This window comes from Biomphalaria glabrata, chromosome 9 (genome assembly GCF_947242115.1).
Source record: "Biomphalaria glabrata chromosome 9, xgBioGlab47.1, whole genome shotgun sequence".
Taxonomy (NCBI): domain Eukaryota; kingdom Metazoa; phylum Mollusca; class Gastropoda; family Planorbidae; genus Biomphalaria; species Biomphalaria glabrata.
Genome location: NC_074719.1, coordinates 38236565 through 38256360, shown reverse-complemented (window position 1 = coordinate 38256360; position 19796 = coordinate 38236565). Strand labels below are relative to the sequence as shown.

Sequence of the window (19796 nt, the reverse complement as noted above, 5' to 3'; positions counted from 1 at the left end):
ATTTTTTACTATGAAAAATTTTAACGGTCAAACTAGAGTTTTCGCCGTATGGCCATCGAGCTCTTAATTCTATTCCCAACAATATACATTAACTGTTAAATTTCTAGAAAAATCGTTACAGTCGTTTTTGAGATCAGCGTCCAAGTTCCAGGTTCAATGAAGGAGTGACTTGAATAGAGGTATTGTAAAAAAGAAGTAAGGAAACTTAGATCCGTTTAGACAGGTTAATTATAAGGTTTCTGTGTTGTCACGAGTCTCTACTGCCTCTATCTACTAATACGAAGGAGTGAAAGATGCAGTCCCTTTAGTCAAAGGAACCAATATCTTAATGATGTCATTGAGTACAGAGTTCTATTATATTTCAAACATTAAAATGCTAACCAAATATCTATCCTTCCCAGTGGCGCTACACATCCCTCCATTAAGATTTCTCCATGCCCGAACCCTTAGAATAGGAATGATGTCGACCCAGAGTTATCCCTCTCCACGCGTCTGTGTAAAAAGGAACGGGAGGTGCAAATACATATTTGAATCAGCAGGTTCTTCTAACATGTAGCACTAATGCAAGCAGCCTAAAGGTCTCTGGCTCCTCATTTTTCGTCAGGGCTTTCCCATGTTTGGCTACCGCCTCAAGGCAGCATAGGTTAGCTTCTTTGAGGTAAGTAGTCTAAGGAAAAATAAATTGAATAATATAAAGTCAAATAGTATTTTAAATGCCTTGTTTTTGCATAATAGCGACATTTTTTAGTCTGTTTATTGTTTAATAACTAATATCAAAATTCGATGATACCCAACAGTTTTTCGCCCAAGAAGCCATATAAACTTTATATTGTCGTTTGTCATGGGCCGCATCATCGAAAGAAAAATAGACTCCAATCGAGATCAATCGTTATAGAAGGCCTAAGCACTGACCAACGCGTTACAGGTCTGTATGACGTGGCAACGAGGTATTGGTCTAAACTGACCACAGGTTGTGACGTAGCAGATCAGTGTTCAGGCTTTTTATAACACTTGGTCTCGCTCCAACGGAGCAAAGCCTCTGCGGCTTGTTAATGTACTTCGTGCAGAAGTGTCAAGAGACCGGACAGCACAGCATCCCGGAAATGATATAAACCCTGGGCATCACTGCAAAGATGATAGCTTCAATGCCTCAATTGGCTTAAGTCCTGATATTTTCTCGGTGACGATTGAGAGCTTAGTGACCCTCTTCTAGTTAAACTGTGTCCGACTGCGCTGCCATTCTACAAGGAACAGTACCAGGCAACTGAAAGGCAGACGAAGTGATGTGAAGATAGAATGATGAATGGGTTGTCAGTGAAAAATGTTTATATCTTGGCAAAAAGACTAAATAGATCGGAAAGAGATTGTCCAAGATTCTAAAAAGACTGATTAAGGTGAAGATAAAATGATAAAATTTCCATCTTTCGAAGCACCCGGATTAAGTGGCAATCTCTTTTATTTTTTTAAAGAGTACTCTTAAACGGCAAATGTCTCAAAGATCTTCTTTAACCCAAGTCTCTACCATAGTGTTCGCTTGATGGGCTTAGACATTAAGTTTGGCGACATGAAAATGTGCGCACTTTAAAAATATTTCACGTGCGCACATTTTAATTTCGAAAATTAATTTTTTTTGTGCGCCAATAAAATTTAAATTTGATTTCTCTTGTCTGTTTCTAAGGAAAACGTAACGCCCAAACTGAACAGACACTTAAGTGAACGTAATACTCTCACTAATCTCTCATTGATAATAAACTAGATCCACTGACAAGGTATCGTATTGAGTCTAAAAGAATTAAATAACAAATTTACATTTTAAACTAGTACAGAAGAATCTACATTAAATGAAGCGCTCTCCTTTAATATGTGGTCTCCCGAACAGTCACAGGGCATTTATAATTATAGATCTAGATCTATATTTATAATTATGGCTCCTTCAAAGCATATAATGATAGATCTAGATCTATATTTATAATTATGGCTCCTTCAAAGCATATAATGATAGATCTAGATCTATATTTATAATTATGGCTCCTTCAAAGCATATAATGATAGATCTAGATCTATATAGTATATAGACTAGGTTTAGATCTAGAATGTCTAGATCTATATTATGTCTCCTTCTGTCTCGGAAGACAATTGATGCGCCCAGATGAGTCACTGGCTTTGGTTTCGTCTTGAGATGAGGCAGAATCTGAATTGACTGATCAAGCCAGGGTGCATGTAGATTTCTATATGCATCTGTCCTAGAGCTAGCTTTCAGGGCAGCTTTCTTTTTCTTTCTCTTGGCTGACGCAGCCCCGTTTCCATGCTGTCAGGTCTTGGGTTTTTTCCTCCCACATACTTTGATCGATGCCCGTGGTTCTCAAGTCTCGCTTGCAGACATCTCTTTAGATCTATAATAGTATAATCTAGACCTAATTTTCAAAAATTAAATATATCTAGATGTAGCTAGATAATTATCATAGTAGATCTAGAATATAGAATATATATTAGAGAGTCTAGACTTAGATCTAGATCTAAGTCTGTTGGATCTACATGGATACACGTCATGCACGTAGATCTGGGATTTCATTATCTTCTCTTCTGTAATTTATATGATAAGATATATGGTGGCCTGGATGTTCACTTGAAAGGTGACCTGTATGGTAAGCTGTATCATGTATGTTGGCAGGTATAGTGATCTATATGGTTACTTGTAAAGTGACCTAGATGGTGATCTTTGTGTTGACCTATTTGGTGACATATATGTTGACCTATATTATGGTGACCTGTTTCATGTTTCATGCGTGCATTGGGCACAACAATTTTTTTTTTGTTAACGGCTTTCATCAGAAAAGATTTAAAACCTCTCAACTGCTCACTCACAGGGAGATGGATGAATATTTTATTTGTCGCTTAAACAAAAACAAAATTGCTGCTGTTTCATTCTCATACATTTAGTTTGGCCTATTATTTAATCTGCATTTCTTGATGCCTTAAAAAGAAGAATGGAAATTGACCGTTCCTTTATAGCAGCAATTGATGTAGCCCAACCAATCTGTTTCCAATCTGTGTCTTCCTTCGTTGTCTTTCACTTCCTAGCCCCCCCCCCCCCCGCCTTGCAAGTACAGTATAACAAAAAAAAATCCAGCTTACGCATCATGCTCTAAAAACAATATTCCAACTTATACTAGTGTATCATACCAATAATGCTATTATTTACTTAGTTCTTTTTGTGAGCACCCAGGGGAGCTTCGGGCTGGAACAACGCTTCTCTACCGAACTCGGTTCTGAGCAGCATTCTTTATCTTCTCTCATGTCAATCCAGTATCCGCAGCTTCACCGCTAAGGTTTCTTTGAGCCTTCCCAAGAGTTTCCTCGCGTGATTTAATCACGTGCCTACCTTGCAACATTTGCAAATTGTTCGCCATTAGACATTCTCCTATTGCGAGGCCATTCGTTATAGGAGGCCTGAACACTCACCTGCAACGTCACAACCTGTAGGCAGTTTAGACCAATAGCTCGTTGCCACGTCGCAGCGACCTCTAACGTGGCGACAAGCTTATTCGTCTGAACTGCCCAGTAGATGTGACGTTGCAGGTGAGTGTTCAGGCCTTTTTCTTGTAACACTGTCGCCTATACTGTGGGTTGTCTACAAATATTTGATTTATGAATTGTGAACATATAATGTTTACCTAAGATTTTTACCAAATTATAAAATTTTTACTACCTTTACTATTTTCACTGTGAATAGACCTTGTTTTTAATGTTTAAACTGTATAGAATTTAGCCCTTGTTATATAATGGGAGAGTGATCCTTAAAGGATTACGGGCACGACAAGGCCTAAATTGTGCCGATCTGCCTAAACTCAAACTCAAAAAAGGTTTTTAAAAGTAAACTTCAGCTTATGGTTAAGTAATACCTTATATGAATTTACATTATTTTCTTCATGGACATTTCAACTTATAAAATGTTTTATTGACTTGTAGATGTTTTTTTTGAGCGATTCAAACAGCGTGTGCATCTCCAATGCAGGCGGTCAAAATATTGTGACCAGGGTTTGCTCACGGAATGGCGAATCCATCAGTATTACAGTAGGTATCAGAAGATGGTTTAGTTTGTTTTATTTTCAAACAAATATCTTGTTTCCTTACTTAGGTTACGCCCATGGAATTCACTGGTCCCTACTTTTGCTTCATGGGAGCTGGCGTAAGTAAAGAAACAATGAAGAGCTACTGGTAGATTTAAATCATTTCAAATATATAATTGTATTAACTCTTTCTCTCCTAACTGACTATACCAACGTTGATTCCACCAGAATGTGGTAAAGAATTACGAAGAGAAAGAGTTAATAGTAAGAATCGTGTTAACCCCATCAACTGAAGATTTATGATGCGCCATAAACTAGATAACCTTATACAAGTTATGCATTTGAAGACCAAGTAAATTTTGTTCTAGCATTCTAATTTCTATACGAAAAAGTCAGGGATATTAAAATTTTCAAAAAAAAAATCAATGAAATCCTCTAAAATTTGTTGTGTATACTATTACCTGAATAGATTTAAAAGATTTGGTGTAAACAGACAAACTTCAAGTTAAAAAGGAATTCCCATTTAGAAACTAAATTCACAGAAATAACTAAAAAATCGAATCTAAAAAAAGCAACGGAAATTAAAAAAAAAACAATGTTTTTTAATTAACTCTCCTGCAATTATTGTAAAAAAAGAATAGTCTAGAGGCAGTTGTGCAGCCAGATTTGTGTGTGTGTGTGTTCTGCGACCTTTTTCACTGTATTACAAGATCATATTTTTATTTGCACTTGCAATGTGCATGTCTAGCAGATAGTAATGGCTATTGAACAGAATTATTATTTACTATTAAAAGACATTCCGTTGACCTCTGTGGGCAGCATTTAGGGGCGTGGTAGCAGAATTGTAAACTGCTTTGCTCCCAATCTAATGGGTGGCGAAAGAAAAGGCGGTCGGTCGTTGTGTTGACCACACGGTACCCTTGTTAACTGTAGGCCAGCGAAACGGGGGAGCCTTGCGACGTCTTCCCCCATTAATGGTATGGTACGAAAATGAAGTATTTAGAATGCTACAATTACTAAGGAATTGTTTTTATCTAATGATTCTTGAACGATGTTTGTTTTTCATGGCAATCATCAGAATGGTACTATCTACCAGAACGTCAACATGACCAATACAAGAAAACGAAGCCATGACCAGATGGACCCTCAGGAGGAACTAGTAAGAAGAATTTTTTTTTTAAAGCAGTTCCCGTGTGAGGGAAAAATTCGCAAATACTTTTGTGTTGTTTGTCTGTCTGCCGGTCTGTCACGTTTTGATTATACTAAAAAAAACAACATGTTTTTAAAATTGAATTTTGCCATTGTTTGTCTGCAACGGCTGCTTGTTTGTCTTCTGTAAGTGAAAAGATGTTTCTTGCTGTCTTGTGGAATACAAAAAGAAAAAAAAACAACAACCAAAGTTCCTGCCTGGTCGTGTAGTAAGCACTTAGGACAGATGGAACCAAGTTCGAACACGGCTCACTGCCATTCCACTTCCGTCCCGCGGTCGAGCCGAGCTAGGACTTCATAATTTCATCTCTAAAAGAATGTCTGGAATGTTGCAAACCTGTCCCCCATCCGCCTTTTTGTTTTAACCTAACGTTTTTCGTGTGCTGACCAGACAAAATGACCGGGCTTGATTTCTTATTATGTTTGGGAGCGTCAACGAGTCCACGCATTATAGAAGGTCTTAAACCTGACTGTGACGTGTCAACAAGCTAGTAGTCTCAACTGCCCGCAGGATGCAACGTTGCAGGTCTGTTTTCGGGGGAGTCCAATCGAATGGTCTCGGTTCAGACCTTCTATGACAACTGGTCTAGGCATGAATGACCTCATGTAGACCTCATGTAGATACGTGTGTAAGGACAGTTTATTGTGTAGCTATATTTGGACTGAAAGATTAAGGATTTATGTGTACCCGTGAATTAGAAGTTGCGGTGGCCCATTGGTATAGCGCTTGGCTTCAGAGCCGAGGGTCCCGGGTTCGAATCCTGGTGAATACTGGGATTTCTATATCTTGAACTTCATGGCTCCATTGAGTCCGCCCAGCTCTAATGGGTATCTGACGTTAAGTTGCTCGTTTTGCTGGCCACATGACACCATCGTTAACCTGGGGCCACAGAAACAGATGACCTTTATATCGTCTGCCCCAGACATCGCAAGATCTGAAAGGAAAACTTTGCTTCTCAATGTGTATTTATTTTGAATTAGTGTTGAAGTACTTTTTTTTTTTACCGTGGATTAAAACTGGATTGCACTTCTCGTGAAAGTATATGTAATCACAATAAGACATGCGACTGGATAATTAGTAAATTTAAAAAAAAAAAAATTGGCAGTAAAATACAAAACAAAACAAAACACTAGATGAGTGAGCCATATGACCTTGTCAACATGCCTTTTACAAGGGAGAGAAACACAGATGTTCTTTGCACGCCTTTAACAAGAGGAGAGAATATATATATATATATATAGAATAAATACATGTCCTAAGAACACCACTCAACATGAATTTATATTTTCATATCAAAAGTAAAACCAGAGAATACTGCCCCCTAGTTCACAATACAAGGAGGCGCTGGTGGCTGAGCGGTTAAGCACTTGGCTTCCGAACCGGGGACCGGGGTTCGAATCCTGGTGAAGACTGGGATTTTTAATTTCGCTATCTTCGTGCGCCTCTGAGTCCACCCAGCTCTAATGGGTACCTGACATTAGTTGGGCAAAAGTAAATGACACCCTTGTTAACCGTGGGCCACAGAAACAGATGACCTTTACATCATCTGCCCTATAGACTACAAGGTCTGAAAGGGGAACTTTTTTTTTTAGTTCACAATACCGGCAGTAAGTGAGATGTTAATAACAGGGACAGTTTAAACTGCAGATTCTTTGCACGCCTTTAACAAGAGGAGAGAATATATATATATATATATAGAATAAATACATGTCCTAAGAACACCACTCAACATGAATTTATATTTTCATATCAAAAGTAAAACCAGAGAATACTGCCCCCTAGTTCACAATACAAGGAGGCGCTGGTGGCTGAGCGGTTAAGCACTTGGCTTCCGAACCGGGGACCGGGGTTCGAATCCTGGTGAAGACTGGGATTTTTAATTTCGCTATCTTCGTGCGCCTCTGAGTCCACCCAGCTCTAATGGGTACCTGACATTAGTTGGGCAAAAGTAAATGACACCCTTGTTAACCGTGGGCCACAGAAACAGATGACCTTTACATCATCTGCCCTATAGACTACAAGGTCTGAAAGGGGAACTTTTTTTTTTAGTTCACAATACCGGCAGTAAGTGAGATGTTAATAACAGGGACAGTTTAAACTGCAGATTCTTTGCACGCCTTTAACAAGAGGAGAGAATATATATATATATATATAGAATAAATACATGTCCTAAGAACACCACTCAACATGAATTTATATTTTCATATCAAAAGTAAAACCAGAGAATACTGCCCCCTAGTTCACAATACAAGGAGGCGCTGGTGGCTGAGCGGTTAAGCACTTGGCTTCCGAACCGGGGACCGGGGTTCGAATCCTGGTGAAGACTGGGATTTTTAATTTCGCTATCTTCGTGCGCCTCTGAGTCCACCCAGCTCTAATGGGTACCTGACATTAGTTGGGCAAAAGTAAATGACACCCTTGTTAACCGTGGGCCACAGAAACAGATGACCTTTACATCATCTGCCCTATAGACTACAAGGTCTGAAAGGGGAACTTTTTTTTTTAGTTCACAATACCGGCAGTAAGTGAGATGTTAATAACAGGGACAGTTTAAACTGCAGATTCTTTGCACGCCTTTAACAAGAGGAGAGAATATATATATATATATATAGAATAAATACATGTCCTAAGAACACCACTCAACATGAATTTATATTTTCATATCAAAAGTAAAACCAGAGAATACTGCCCCCTAGTTCACAATACAAGGAGGCGCTGGTGGCTGAGCGGTTAAGCACTTGGCTTCCGAACCGGGGACCGGGGTTCGAATCCTGGTGAAGACTGGGATTTTTAATTTCGCTATCTTCGTGCGCCTCTGAGTCCACCCAGCTCTAATGGGTACCTGACATTAGTTGGGCAAAAGTAAATGACACCCTTGTTAACCGTGGGCCACAGAAACAGATGACCTTTACATCATCTGCCCTATAGACTACAAGGTCTGAAAGGGGAACTTTTTTTTTTAGTTCACAATACCGGCAGTAAGTGAGATGTTAATAACAGGGACAGTTTAAACTGCAGATTCTCATGACGACCAGTCCAAGTGCTACCACACCTCTAAAATATAAATAACTGTGACAGTTTTAACAGCTGACCTTTATGATTCTCCGTCGAAGTACTATTACATCACTAAAAGGGATTGTCTATTTTCACTCTTTTTTTGTAAACAAAATGCATGTTAAAATGAATTCATAACACCATGACATAGTAACAAAAATGTGCATTTCTTCTTTTAACTAAAATTAATGCATAGTAATCAACCGCAATTAATACTTTACTGTTTGTTTTTTTCTTAAATTAATTTCATTCTATGTGTCTTAATCGTACTTCTCACACAATCTCACAGAGCATGCCATCAGGAAATAAAACTATTCGTATGGACGGCAATGGAATGGTACGTAGAGGCAACTAGATTATTTAATTATTCCGACAAATATTCATAATTACTAAATGTCATATAATTTACGGAAAAAGTATACAAATCTATTAAATACGTATTTTAGAATACGTATCATAGATATACTCTTTCACAAAAATATTCTATTTAAATCAGAACTTCATGGAGGGCGGAATCTGGACGCTGATCTCAAAAATGGCTCTAACGATTTTTCGAGAACTTTCACAGTTGATGTATCTTATCTTATGAAATACAGACGTTACTTTAAAAAACAAATATGTATATCACAGAGAAAGGAATGGCTAGCTCGTTGGCCACACGGGGAAAACTCTCGTTTAATCGTTATCATTTTCAAGTAAATGATGAAATAAATTTAAATTTGGCTAGAGCTCTAGATCTAGGTCTATATCCAACATTGTTTTTGAAAGGACTATCGCGTTCTTGAAATGACTTTTCCACATGTAAGTTGCTTCAGACTGAAGAGTTTAATGAATTAATGTTAAGAAAATTGTGCCCATTGTCTTTTAAGTCTTGATCAAAACGATTATTGTGTGAATACTATAAAGTGTTCTAGATCTATATATTCGCTTAACCAGGATTCTTTCTCGGGGAGTAGGGAGATGGTGCGCTGTAAAAAATGTTCCATTGTTTTTTTTCATTAATTTTTAAGAGAAAAACAATCGATGGTCTCCTCCTCCTACAGTCGAGAAGCGACTCTGCATCATCTCATGGAAATGAGATGAATGTCTAGGCATTAGCTGTGGTCGGAATGATGTCGCCCACACATCTGTTCCCCCTCTCCACGCAGCTGATGTATCCAAGGGAACGACTGTGCCGATACAGTTTGGGGTCATCGGCGTCGCACAATCAGCCAGGATGTAGCACTGGGTGCTGAAAACTGCCTTAGGGTCGCCTGCTGCTTGATGTTTCCCCAGGGTTGACTCCCAATGCCTTTCCCATGATTGGGTATATCTGCAAAGCAACAGAGGTTTGAATTCAGAGTTTCTCTTCTCCTAGTTGGGTAGCCAGCCATGGCTAACGAGCCCCTCCTCTCGAAGGTTACTGGTTAAGGTTCCAGTTACTCGCCTTTGCCCCTTCCTCTGTTAGTGACAACAGTTCCGCCGGACTCAAATATCTGAGCCACAGGTGAAGGCCAGGAGTTTGACTCTATTGTCTGAGGCTATTTGAGACACATTCCTTGATGAAGCATTATATAGGTAGTGGAGTGCTTGCTTCCATTACCACTTCCGGCAATGACGACCTTGCGGAACAATCGCTCTGTACTTTGCCTAAAAGTATTTTACTTGTTTTTCTTGTTTATATAGTCATTTTTGTGTGTTCCAGTTCATACAGAACGGAGCCAAGACAGTGCGCATGGATGCAAACGGAATGGTACGTATAGGCGTCTTTATATTTTAGAGACAGTCTGTCTGTTAGTGTGTCCGTCCGTCGGTCACGCTTAGATATCAAAGAAGTTAGAATAGACCTTGATTTTAATGATTTAACTGTATAGAATTTAGCTCTTGTTATGTAGAGAGAGAGTAGTCCTTAAGGGACTGCAGGCACGACATGGTCTAAATTGTGACGATGTGCCTAAAATCAAATCAAATCAAATAGATATCAAAGAAGTTAGGATAGCTATTGTAATTCCACCCACTCCAGCAAAGAGGAAGAAGGGAAGACTCTGAAATGTATGGCGCCTATAATGAATTATATCCCATGAGTGTTTTATATGGTTAGTTACTTATTTCATCCGAGTCGTGGTGGCCGAGGGGTAAAGCAGTGGCTTCCGAACCGAGAGGTCTCGTGTTGGATTCTCGATGAAGTCTGTGATTTTGAATTACGGGATTTTAAGGTCCAACCAGACCTAATGGGTACCTAAATTAAGTTAGGAAAAATAAATGTGGTTGATCGATGTGCTGGCCGCATGGCACCCTGCTCGTTAACCGTTGGCTACAGAAATAGATGACCTTTACATCATCTGGCCTTTGGATCGCAAGGTCTGAAAGAGGATACTTTGCTTCTACTACTTTACTTTATTAGTCTATGTATGTCTATCCAGATGTCAGGTGTGTCTTCACCTTTATCTTCACCTATCTTTTAATCTGTTGGACCGTTGGGTCACCACACAAGATTAGTCGACCATCTTTCTCCATTCCTCTCTGTCGTTTGCCTTGGGTAGAAACTCTTTTATTGGCACTCCCGCCCTTTCCTTTAAGACTAAGACTAAGACTTCTTTATTGTTCCTTACTGAAATTTGTTGTGATTACAAGGACTCTTTTCTCATATAAAAAAACTCAACAGAAACATTCACATAAATAGAACTGACTCAACATATAGAGTTTATTCAGCGATTACACACAGATGTCGTGGTCCTTTTCATGTTTATTGATTAACGGCTGGCGTTGATATAGTCTGACTGAGTAAGGTACGAACGAGATTTTGTACAGCTCGGTTTTAGTCTTGATAGAAAAAAATCGCTAACTTCGCGACGACTTGACGTAGTTATGATGGAGCCATTTGCTGTTGTCTTCCAAGATTTTTCTGAGACATTTTTGTTCAAAAAGTTTATTTAAATAATGTTGTGTGTCTTCCGATGAAATCTTGTTATCAATGATGACGCCCAGATATTTATATGACTTCATTTGTTGTATAGATGCAGTCTTTACCTTGAGTTCGTGTATCATTTGTTTTTTCTTTCTAAAATCTATTAAAGTTCTTTAGTTTTTGTGACATTCAGTTCTAGATAGTAGTCAGTGCACAGGTTGTAAACTCTTTTATCGTGCTTCGATACTTAGTTTTCATCTCCTGAAATAAGACCGACTATGGCAGTATCATCAGCGAACTTGATAAGTTTAACTGAGTCCTATATGCTTCATATGTCATTAGTGTATAGCGTGTACAGTACAGGAGTTTTCTTCCCAACGCTTTCTCTGTCTCTTCTTGTAAGGTGTGTATTTTCTGTTTTAGTTCCTTTTGTTATTGATGTTATTTTAAGTATTAGAATGAAATGTTTAATATAAATGCTTATCTATTAAAAGAAGATATTGCACAATGATAGTTGAATGACTAGTGTTTGTTGTATTTGTGGTAATAAGGAAAACAATTCCTTTTCAAAGTTTATGTAATTAGCTGACCAAATGTTTATGTTTTGTATTTAAAGACTATCCAGAACGGCAATAAAGTCACGAGGATGAACGGTAATGGAATGGTACGTAGTATGAATTTCTATTAAAAACAAACATTTTAAATATCGTTTATACAAGGCCGGCCTTAGGCATATGCGAACTAGGCAACCGCCTAGGGTCTCCGTTTGAAGTGGCCTCTCATGGGACTAAAAATAAGTTTACAGAAAAAAGCTGGACTTGGATAAAATCTCAAACATAGCAAAGTTCATCTGCTAGACTCGCTCTAAGTTTGTACCACGACTCAAGGATTATTAACGAAATTTTAGATTGACTTTTTAGACTACCAAGAAAACATTCCGTTGAAAATGTTGAGACGTTATTCCGAGCCTAGTGCATCAAAAGGCAAACGAAGAGCGGGCAGGTTTAGCAGAAGTGTTTAACGAATCGGCTAATTTACAGAAAAAAATTCATGGACACGGTGACGGGCGATGCAGGTGCAGCATATCGATTTGATTGGAAGGATGTAGGCTCAGGGTAATATACAATAAAAGCGTGTCGAAAACAAACTGAATTATTTCCATACAGATACAGATAGGGTTTTAATAAAAAATACTCGTCATTTTATTTACTCTTTGTTTATTTTTTAATTTTACCTTGGGGCTACCAAAGTACCTAAAGCCGACACTGGCAGGATTGTAGTTGTTGTTAACGATTCGGCACCAATTCTTGTATATTTTTCCCACTATCATCGGAAAAGGTGAAACATTTTATGAATATATGTTTCATACTTGAAAAAAAAAAAGATTTATAATGGGGAATGATATAACCTTTCTCATACATTTCATCACTATTTCTATTGTTTCGTTAATGAAGATCCAGATCTAAATGCTATTAACTTTTTTTTTTTTGAGAACTCACTCCGTCTGTCTGTCTGTCTGTCTCGTACACGATTTTTTTTTTACACATTATTTCTTCCCCTTCCCCTTCTCAGATAAAGTTCTAACATTAAACAAGAACACTAATCGAGCTGAACATTATTCAATTTTAAGATCTGGCTGTAAATGTACAGTACTTTCCCATATGTAATCTTTAAAAAAAAATGTATTTTAAAATTTGTTCTACTTGTTTTGTTCACCTCTTGTATTATTTCAGTTCACTGTCAATGGCACTAACCTAGTACAAATGAACGGAAGTGGAATGGTAAGAACAATATATCTTATATTAATCTTACCTTACAATAATAATAATAATAATAATAATAATAATAATGGCGATGTCTTCGATTCTCATTTCAGTGGCGTCACTATGGGGGGGGGGTGCGAGGGGTGAATATATTGAAACGTGCTTTTTACCTGCCGTAGCCGACCACTTCGGGGGTCTATTTCGAGTTTGTGTTTCTATTCAAACTGTCTTTTTGTTAACTTTGTTTAAGGTAAGCTTTGAAAGGCTACGTAAGGTTATAATTTGCCAGAAAGGTTAATGTAATGCTTCTAATGGCCTGCGTCTCAAAAAGCCTCTGACAACAAGCCAAACTTCTGGCATTCACGTGTGGCTCAGATATTGAGTACGGCGGAACTGTTATCATTACAGGACAAAGGCGAGTAATCGGTGCCTGTACCAGTAGGCTTGGAGCTCGTTACGCTTGGCTGAATGAAGGAAAATCTCTTCTGCCTTGCAGGTATGCCAGACATGGAAAAAAACTCTAAGGAAAACAAAAAGGTAGCCTGCAGCACATAGTGCTACATCCTAGCAGAGCCCGCGATGTCCCTGTTCCCAAACTGTATCGGCACTTGCTTTCCTTCGGGGCGACCTGCTGTTTGGGCGACATTGTTTCGAACATAGCTAACGCCCAGACCCATCATGTCTTCATCTCATTCTTCCTTTGAGATAGTCGTTTCGTGAATGAAGGAAGAGGCCATTGAAGCTTAGAAAAAAAACAACTACTTCCAAGCATATGCTGGTTCTCGCTGGTTGTGATCTGTAACTAAAACTTGCAAGACGCATTTCTTATCCCCCTTTTTTTTCTGTGCTCAACAGCTGATTCAAAATGGTAACAGCGTCATTCGCATGGATGGTCGTGGCATCCACACAGAACGATTGGATCGAACATATCACAAAGCCAAAAGAACCCGGGCTCAGGTAGGTTTGAGACGTTGGGCTAGAAAGAATTATCTTCGTTTTGGAAGAAATGTCCAAAACCCTGAAGTCAAGTTAAATGTTAGAAAAAAATGTTTTTAAAGAACACAATAGGAATGTTACCTTTCGTTCTCTAGCACCTTGATCCTGACATGGGACTAAATCTAAAGTCCTAGTAACAGAAGTACACTCATCTTAATGTTTTAATAAGTAAGATTATACAAGATTTGATTTTCACAAGATATAATTTTAATCAGACCCTGAGATTAGTGCCATTTGAACACAACATATCAGATGGCTCTTACAGAAATTGTGAACATATATTATTTACAACAGATTTTTACTAACTTATTAAATTTTTACTATCTGAGCTGTGAATGTGAACACAACTTGTTTTTAAGGACTTAACTGTATAAAATGTAGCTAGTGTGATATGAAGGGAGAGTTATCCTTGAGGGATTACTGACACAACATGGCCTACAGTGTGCCGATGTGCCAAAAACCCAAACCCAACCCAATCAACAACTTCACCTTTTGGTCTTTTGGATTGTTGGGGCACCACGCATGACCTGTCGACGGTCTTTCAATGACAAGCCTGTCGACCGTCTTTCAATGACAAGCCTGTCGACCGTCTTTCAATGACAAGCCTGTCGACCGTCTTTCAATGACAAGCCTGTCGACCGTCTTTCAATGACAAGCCTGTCGATTGTCTTTTGTTCTTTTTATCACTGCCTCTTCTTCTTTTCATTGGTACTTCCCTGCAGGTAGATTTTTGTGAGTTTGGTACCTAGTGCCATATTGACAGACATTGGAACTACATATTTATTAAAAAAATATCTAGTACACATTCGATAGTTTTAATAATCGCCTAAATTGACTGAATCACTTATGTGCTCATTCTTTGAAGTTTTATTTAATTTATTTTGCGATCTGGCTTTTATTTTATATTTCCAGGGCTCCGGCAATACGGTGCAGATACAAGAAGTTGAAAATGACGACGATAGAAGCGATGAAGAAGTCAAAGTAAGTATTCTGATCTACTTGAATCTTTCCAAAAATATTGTATAGCAATAAATTAAAAATAATGAAACGGAGTAGCCCATTGGTAATTAATTATTTTGTTTGATACGACAAAGGAAATTAATCCTTCAGTATTCACAGATATGGCTTAAAATGTATGGTTGGTTAAGTCCCCTTACATAATTGTTCACATTATTTTTTCAACACCCATTTTCGAATCAAGTTAAATTTTTAAATAAAACAAAACAGAAATCAATAAAAAATAATCAACCAATTAATCAATTAATTATTGGTAATTATTTTTTTTGTTTGATATCAAATAGGGCAAACAGCTTCTACATTATTGAGAAATACAGTTGTACGTGCAAAGTTCTTCCCATTAGATAAGCTTTGTTTTGTTTTTTAAAAAGGATTTGTACAAATATATTTTGCACGTTAAATATTTTCTAATGTAAGAAATTAAAGTGATAGAAAGCTTTGCAGACGATATAGCCCACAATGGAGACATGCGAACAAGGTCAAAGAGCTGACTTTACAACTAGATGCTGCAGTTAGAGTAGTTGGCAAGGACATCAGTGCTGAAAAGTAGAAAAGCACTAGTTTGTGGAGATGTTGTTTACAGTTGAATAACGAATTATTAGAAGAAGACAACTTATTCAAATAGCTAGAGTTGAACATAACAAAAGATAATAATAATAATAATAATAATAATAATCTTTATTATCCGTAAGGAAATTTGTCTTACAATTTGTGCATTACACCAAACAAAAAACATTATAACTATAAGAAACCAAAGTGTACATTCACACCAGACTCACTCATAATTTACATGTGACAAAGTTTATACCAGATTGTTCTTATTTAATGATTTGATTGCCAGGGGAACAAAAGAGTGTTTGTGTCTGTTTGTCTTTGCTATCGGTGTCTTGTATCTCTTTTGTGATGGTAAAATCACAAAGTCCTGACACAAAGGGTGATTCTTTATTTCGAGGATCTTGTTAGCTTTGCATGGAGAATCACTAAAAAGAAATAAAACAAAAATTGTAAGCTTGGTATTCCCTGTCATCAGCAAACTGTGGAAAATCTGTAAGAATAATAATATTAGCTTTTCGGTGTAAAATTAAAATTCCATTCTTTGTTAGTGTTCTGTGCACTTTTATATGGCTGTGAAAGTTGGACACTGAACGCTGAGGCTGAAAGAAGAATTCAAATCTCTGAAAGCAAATGCTACAGAAAAACGCTGGCTATCAGATACCAGGGAAAGAAGACAAAAGAAGTTTGCACTTTCACAAGTCAACACTCTGGCTGGCGAAAAGGAGAAACTCCTTAACACTGTGAAGAGACGACAGCTGAGCTGGTTCAACACTCTGGCTGGCGAAAAGGAGAAACTCCTTAACACTGTGAAGAGACGACAGCTGAGCTGGTTCAACACTCTGGCTGGCGAAAAGGAGAAACTCCTTAACACTGTGAAGAGACGACAGCTGAGCTGGTTCAACACTCTGGCTGGCGAAAAGGAGAAACTCCTTAACACTGTGAAGAGACGACAGCTGAGCTGGTTCAACACTCTGGCTGGCGAAAAGGAGAAACTCCTTAACACTGTGAAGAGACGACAGCTGAGCTGGTTTGGTCATGTTGTAAGACATGACTCACTATCAAAAGTCACTCTTCAATATAGAAGGAGCACAAAGAAATGTCGTCCAAAGAAAAGCTGGCCGGAAGTCACAAAAGAATTCTAACCGGAGAGATTTTTTTTTGTCACATCGGCACAATTTAGGCAATGGCGTGCCTGTGATCCCTCAAGAATTACTTTCCCTATATAGTTCAGGTGCTAAAGGTTACACCACTGAAGTATTAAAAAAATAGATCCACTCGCAACTCAAATAGCAAAAATGTCACTAATGTAATAAAAATATGTAGTAAATTTGTTGTAAATATGTTGTAAATATGTTGTAAATATGTTGTAAATATGTGTATATATGTGAAGATTTTAAATTTTGAAATATTACTACACCTGAGTCTAGCCCACCCGTCATACTTGTGGGAAGTTAGTTGGTTATTGTGCTGGCCATTAGACACTCTTGTGGCCATTTGAAACAGGAGCTTTACACCCCATGTCCCCACTAATACACCGAAAAGTCAATCACTCGTTGAACACAATTCGTTATTGCTTTAGCCACAGTGTTGAACACAATTCGTTATTGCTTTAAGCCACAATGTGTTGAACACAATTCGCTATTGCTTTAAGCCACAATGTGATGAACACTGTTTCCTCTTTTATCCTTGCTTTCGGAATGATTGGTTTATCCTCATGATCATTAATGACTATTGGCTATTATTATTAGATTAAAATTTAAAGAATAATGAGTAAAATGGTATATCTTCCCACAGCATGAAAAAGAGGCTGACATTATCAACGCTGTCACCGCGTTAGGCTTCGATGAGAATGAGGCCAAGGACCTTCTCAAGAGCGGGTGTTACAAAAGTGCGGAACAACTTGCCGACGCACTCTTCGAGAAGGAAGAACGCCTCAAGCAGGAACATCAGCAACGGCAGGGTGGGCTGAACGATGGGTCTCAGGGTGTTGAAAGTAGTGGAGGCACTACGTCGTACGCCGAAACAAGTGGAAATGGATATGCAGCCGTGAAAAATTTCTGCAGTAGCCCAGGTGGTGGGTCAGTGAGCTCGACAGTGATGGAAGGTGCAGGCACGTCCGCGGAGTACCAGAAGCTTGTTGAGGAGATTCAAGCGCTTAAAGAAGAGCGGCAGTGCAAAGTCTGCATGGAGAGAGAAGCCTGCATCACCTTCGTTCCTTGTGGCCATTTTGTGGCCTGTGAGAAGTGCTGCTCTGGCCTGAAGTTCTGCCCCATATGTCTGTCTACCTTTGAAACCACAATTAAAACCTTCATCCCAAAAGAGTGATATATACATAGATGCATGTAAATGTATAAACATAATTAAGTGAATATCTTCACCACTACAGATTATACATGTATGTTCTAATTTAGATTTACACGTTTTTATATTCCAATTGTATCTCTTCATTATAAAAAAGTTTATTTAATCACGACGAGTTATAGCGTGACATAATATATAGAAAGAACAATAAAATTTAATCGAGTATGTTTGTTTTATTTTCTTTGAAAGGAAGGAAGTTTGAATATTCAAACACAATAGTACCCTGATTTCTTCACCTTTACTTTAGTCCTTAGTCTATTTAACCATTAGGGCACCACACAAGATTTCTTGACGATATTTCTCCATTCCTCTCTGTCTTTTGTCTTAAATAGAATTTCTTTCAATGACGGGCCTTTCCATTCTTTGATGTCTTCTCATCGATTTCTCTGCTTTTTTTTTCCTGGGACTGTTCCCTGAAGGAATGTCTATGCTAGAAAGAAAGCGCTATTCGGTCCCTGAAGACCTCGTGATATGGCCATTGTGATGAGCCTTCTGTCTTGTAATTACTGATGCATGTCTGACTTCCACAGATTACTCTGGAGATGTCCGAGTTTCCTGTGCGGAAGTATTCAATGCGACTAACTAACAAGGACATAGACACAAAGTAACAAGTGAAGAAGCTATGTCCAAACCGTTAAACTATTCAGATGATAGTTAATACTGAAAAGGTCACGGTCGAGTCTCTGTCTATTAATTCGTGTTATCTCTAAGGAATCTTATCACCAACTTACTTTGTCTCTAGGTAGCCCCTAACCCAACTTAGTCTTAACGTCACTAGTTGCGTTCAAAGACAGTCAATTCTGGTGCGTCTCTAAACAAACTAATAATACTAAGTGTCTTACGCCATAGTGTTTAACAATGCGCCTTTTGGACTGTAGTTAGATGGTCATCGTGGGGTCTGATTCCTGGATTAATCCTGTTTGTAATCTCTTCATTTGTGATGCAGTTTTTGTAAGAGATACATAGAAACGTTTTCGTAGCATCTGAACTCCATTGCTAGGATCCTTCTCTCTAGATCTGCAGTCAGCGTCAAAGTCTCGCAAGCGTACATAGGTTGATAACGTTGGTTTGGTCATTTACTTAACTTGAATTAATAAAGATGGTGTTTGCCTCAAAGTTATTAAATGTTGTTTCATGTGGAGCACACGGCGCTGTAGCCCCACCCGCCCTCCCTTAAACCCGGCCAAGGCGCTGGGTGTGGAAAAATCTGCAGATGACCGCTAGGACGGCGTAGAATGGGACAAGTCCTTACTTTTAGGACTTAATGACATGCTTGAATATTATGTGGATATCTAAGACTCAAAGAAAATACATAATTGAAGACAGGCGCAGAAGACAGAAAAAAACAGCACGAAATGCAGGAAAATATGCAGGTTGCAACTGGGTCTGCATAGTCAAGTGAATCACTGCATGCATCCTTAATCTTCGAAGACCTTGCTTCTATTATCATCTAAAGATTGACTACCACTGAAAGGTTAAAGTGGAAATTATTCGGTCTTAAATGTAAAAATAAAGTTCCCCTTTTCAAACCATGTGGTCTATAGAGCAGATGATGTAAAGGCCATCTGTTTCTGTGGCCCACGGTTAACTAGGGTGTCATGTGACCAGCACAACGACCAACCGCAGACAGTGACACAAATGGATGTCAAATCATATTCAGTCTTGCATACAAACATGTATTAAGTAAAGACAATCTCTTCTTCACAAGAACATAAATCTAGAAATATGAAAAGTTGTATATATATTCAATATAATATTCATAATCTACTTATATTTAGAAGCTCATTTTATCAATAATCATGGCTATTCCCATAAGCAGACGTCACTTTCTCCAAACTATACTACAACGCCCATCTTCTCTTTTTCTGGAACTCGGTAATTAA

The 19796-nt window shown here is 38.2% G+C and overlaps 2 protein-coding genes across 3 annotated transcripts in view; one reads left to right on the top strand and one right to left on the bottom strand.

Annotated features, from left to right (window-relative positions):
• Nucleotides 1-19796, bottom strand: part of LOC129928423 (uncharacterized) — a 235472-nt gene that overhangs the window by 167556 nt on the left and 48120 nt on the right. The window lies entirely within an intron of this gene.
• LOC106075242 (uncharacterized) lies at nt 1634-18076 on the top strand. Of its 2 annotated transcripts, none has more exons than XM_056042725.1 (10): nt 1634-1769; nt 4139-4189; nt 5149-5229; nt 8624-8671; nt 10019-10066; nt 11838-11885; nt 12955-13002; nt 13840-13941; nt 14893-14961; nt 17347-18076. In XM_056042725.1, exons 2-10 carry the CDS (start codon nt 4148-4150, stop codon nt 17875-17877), a joined length of 1017 nt encoding a protein of 338 aa, XP_055898700.1. In that variant the 5' UTR covers nt 1634-1769; nt 4139-4147; the 3' UTR covers nt 17878-18076. The 2 variants fall into 2 exon arrangements, with proteins under 2 accessions (XP_055898700.1, XP_055898699.1); XM_056042724.1 differs by lacking the exon at nt 4139-4189 and adding an exon at nt 3970-4074.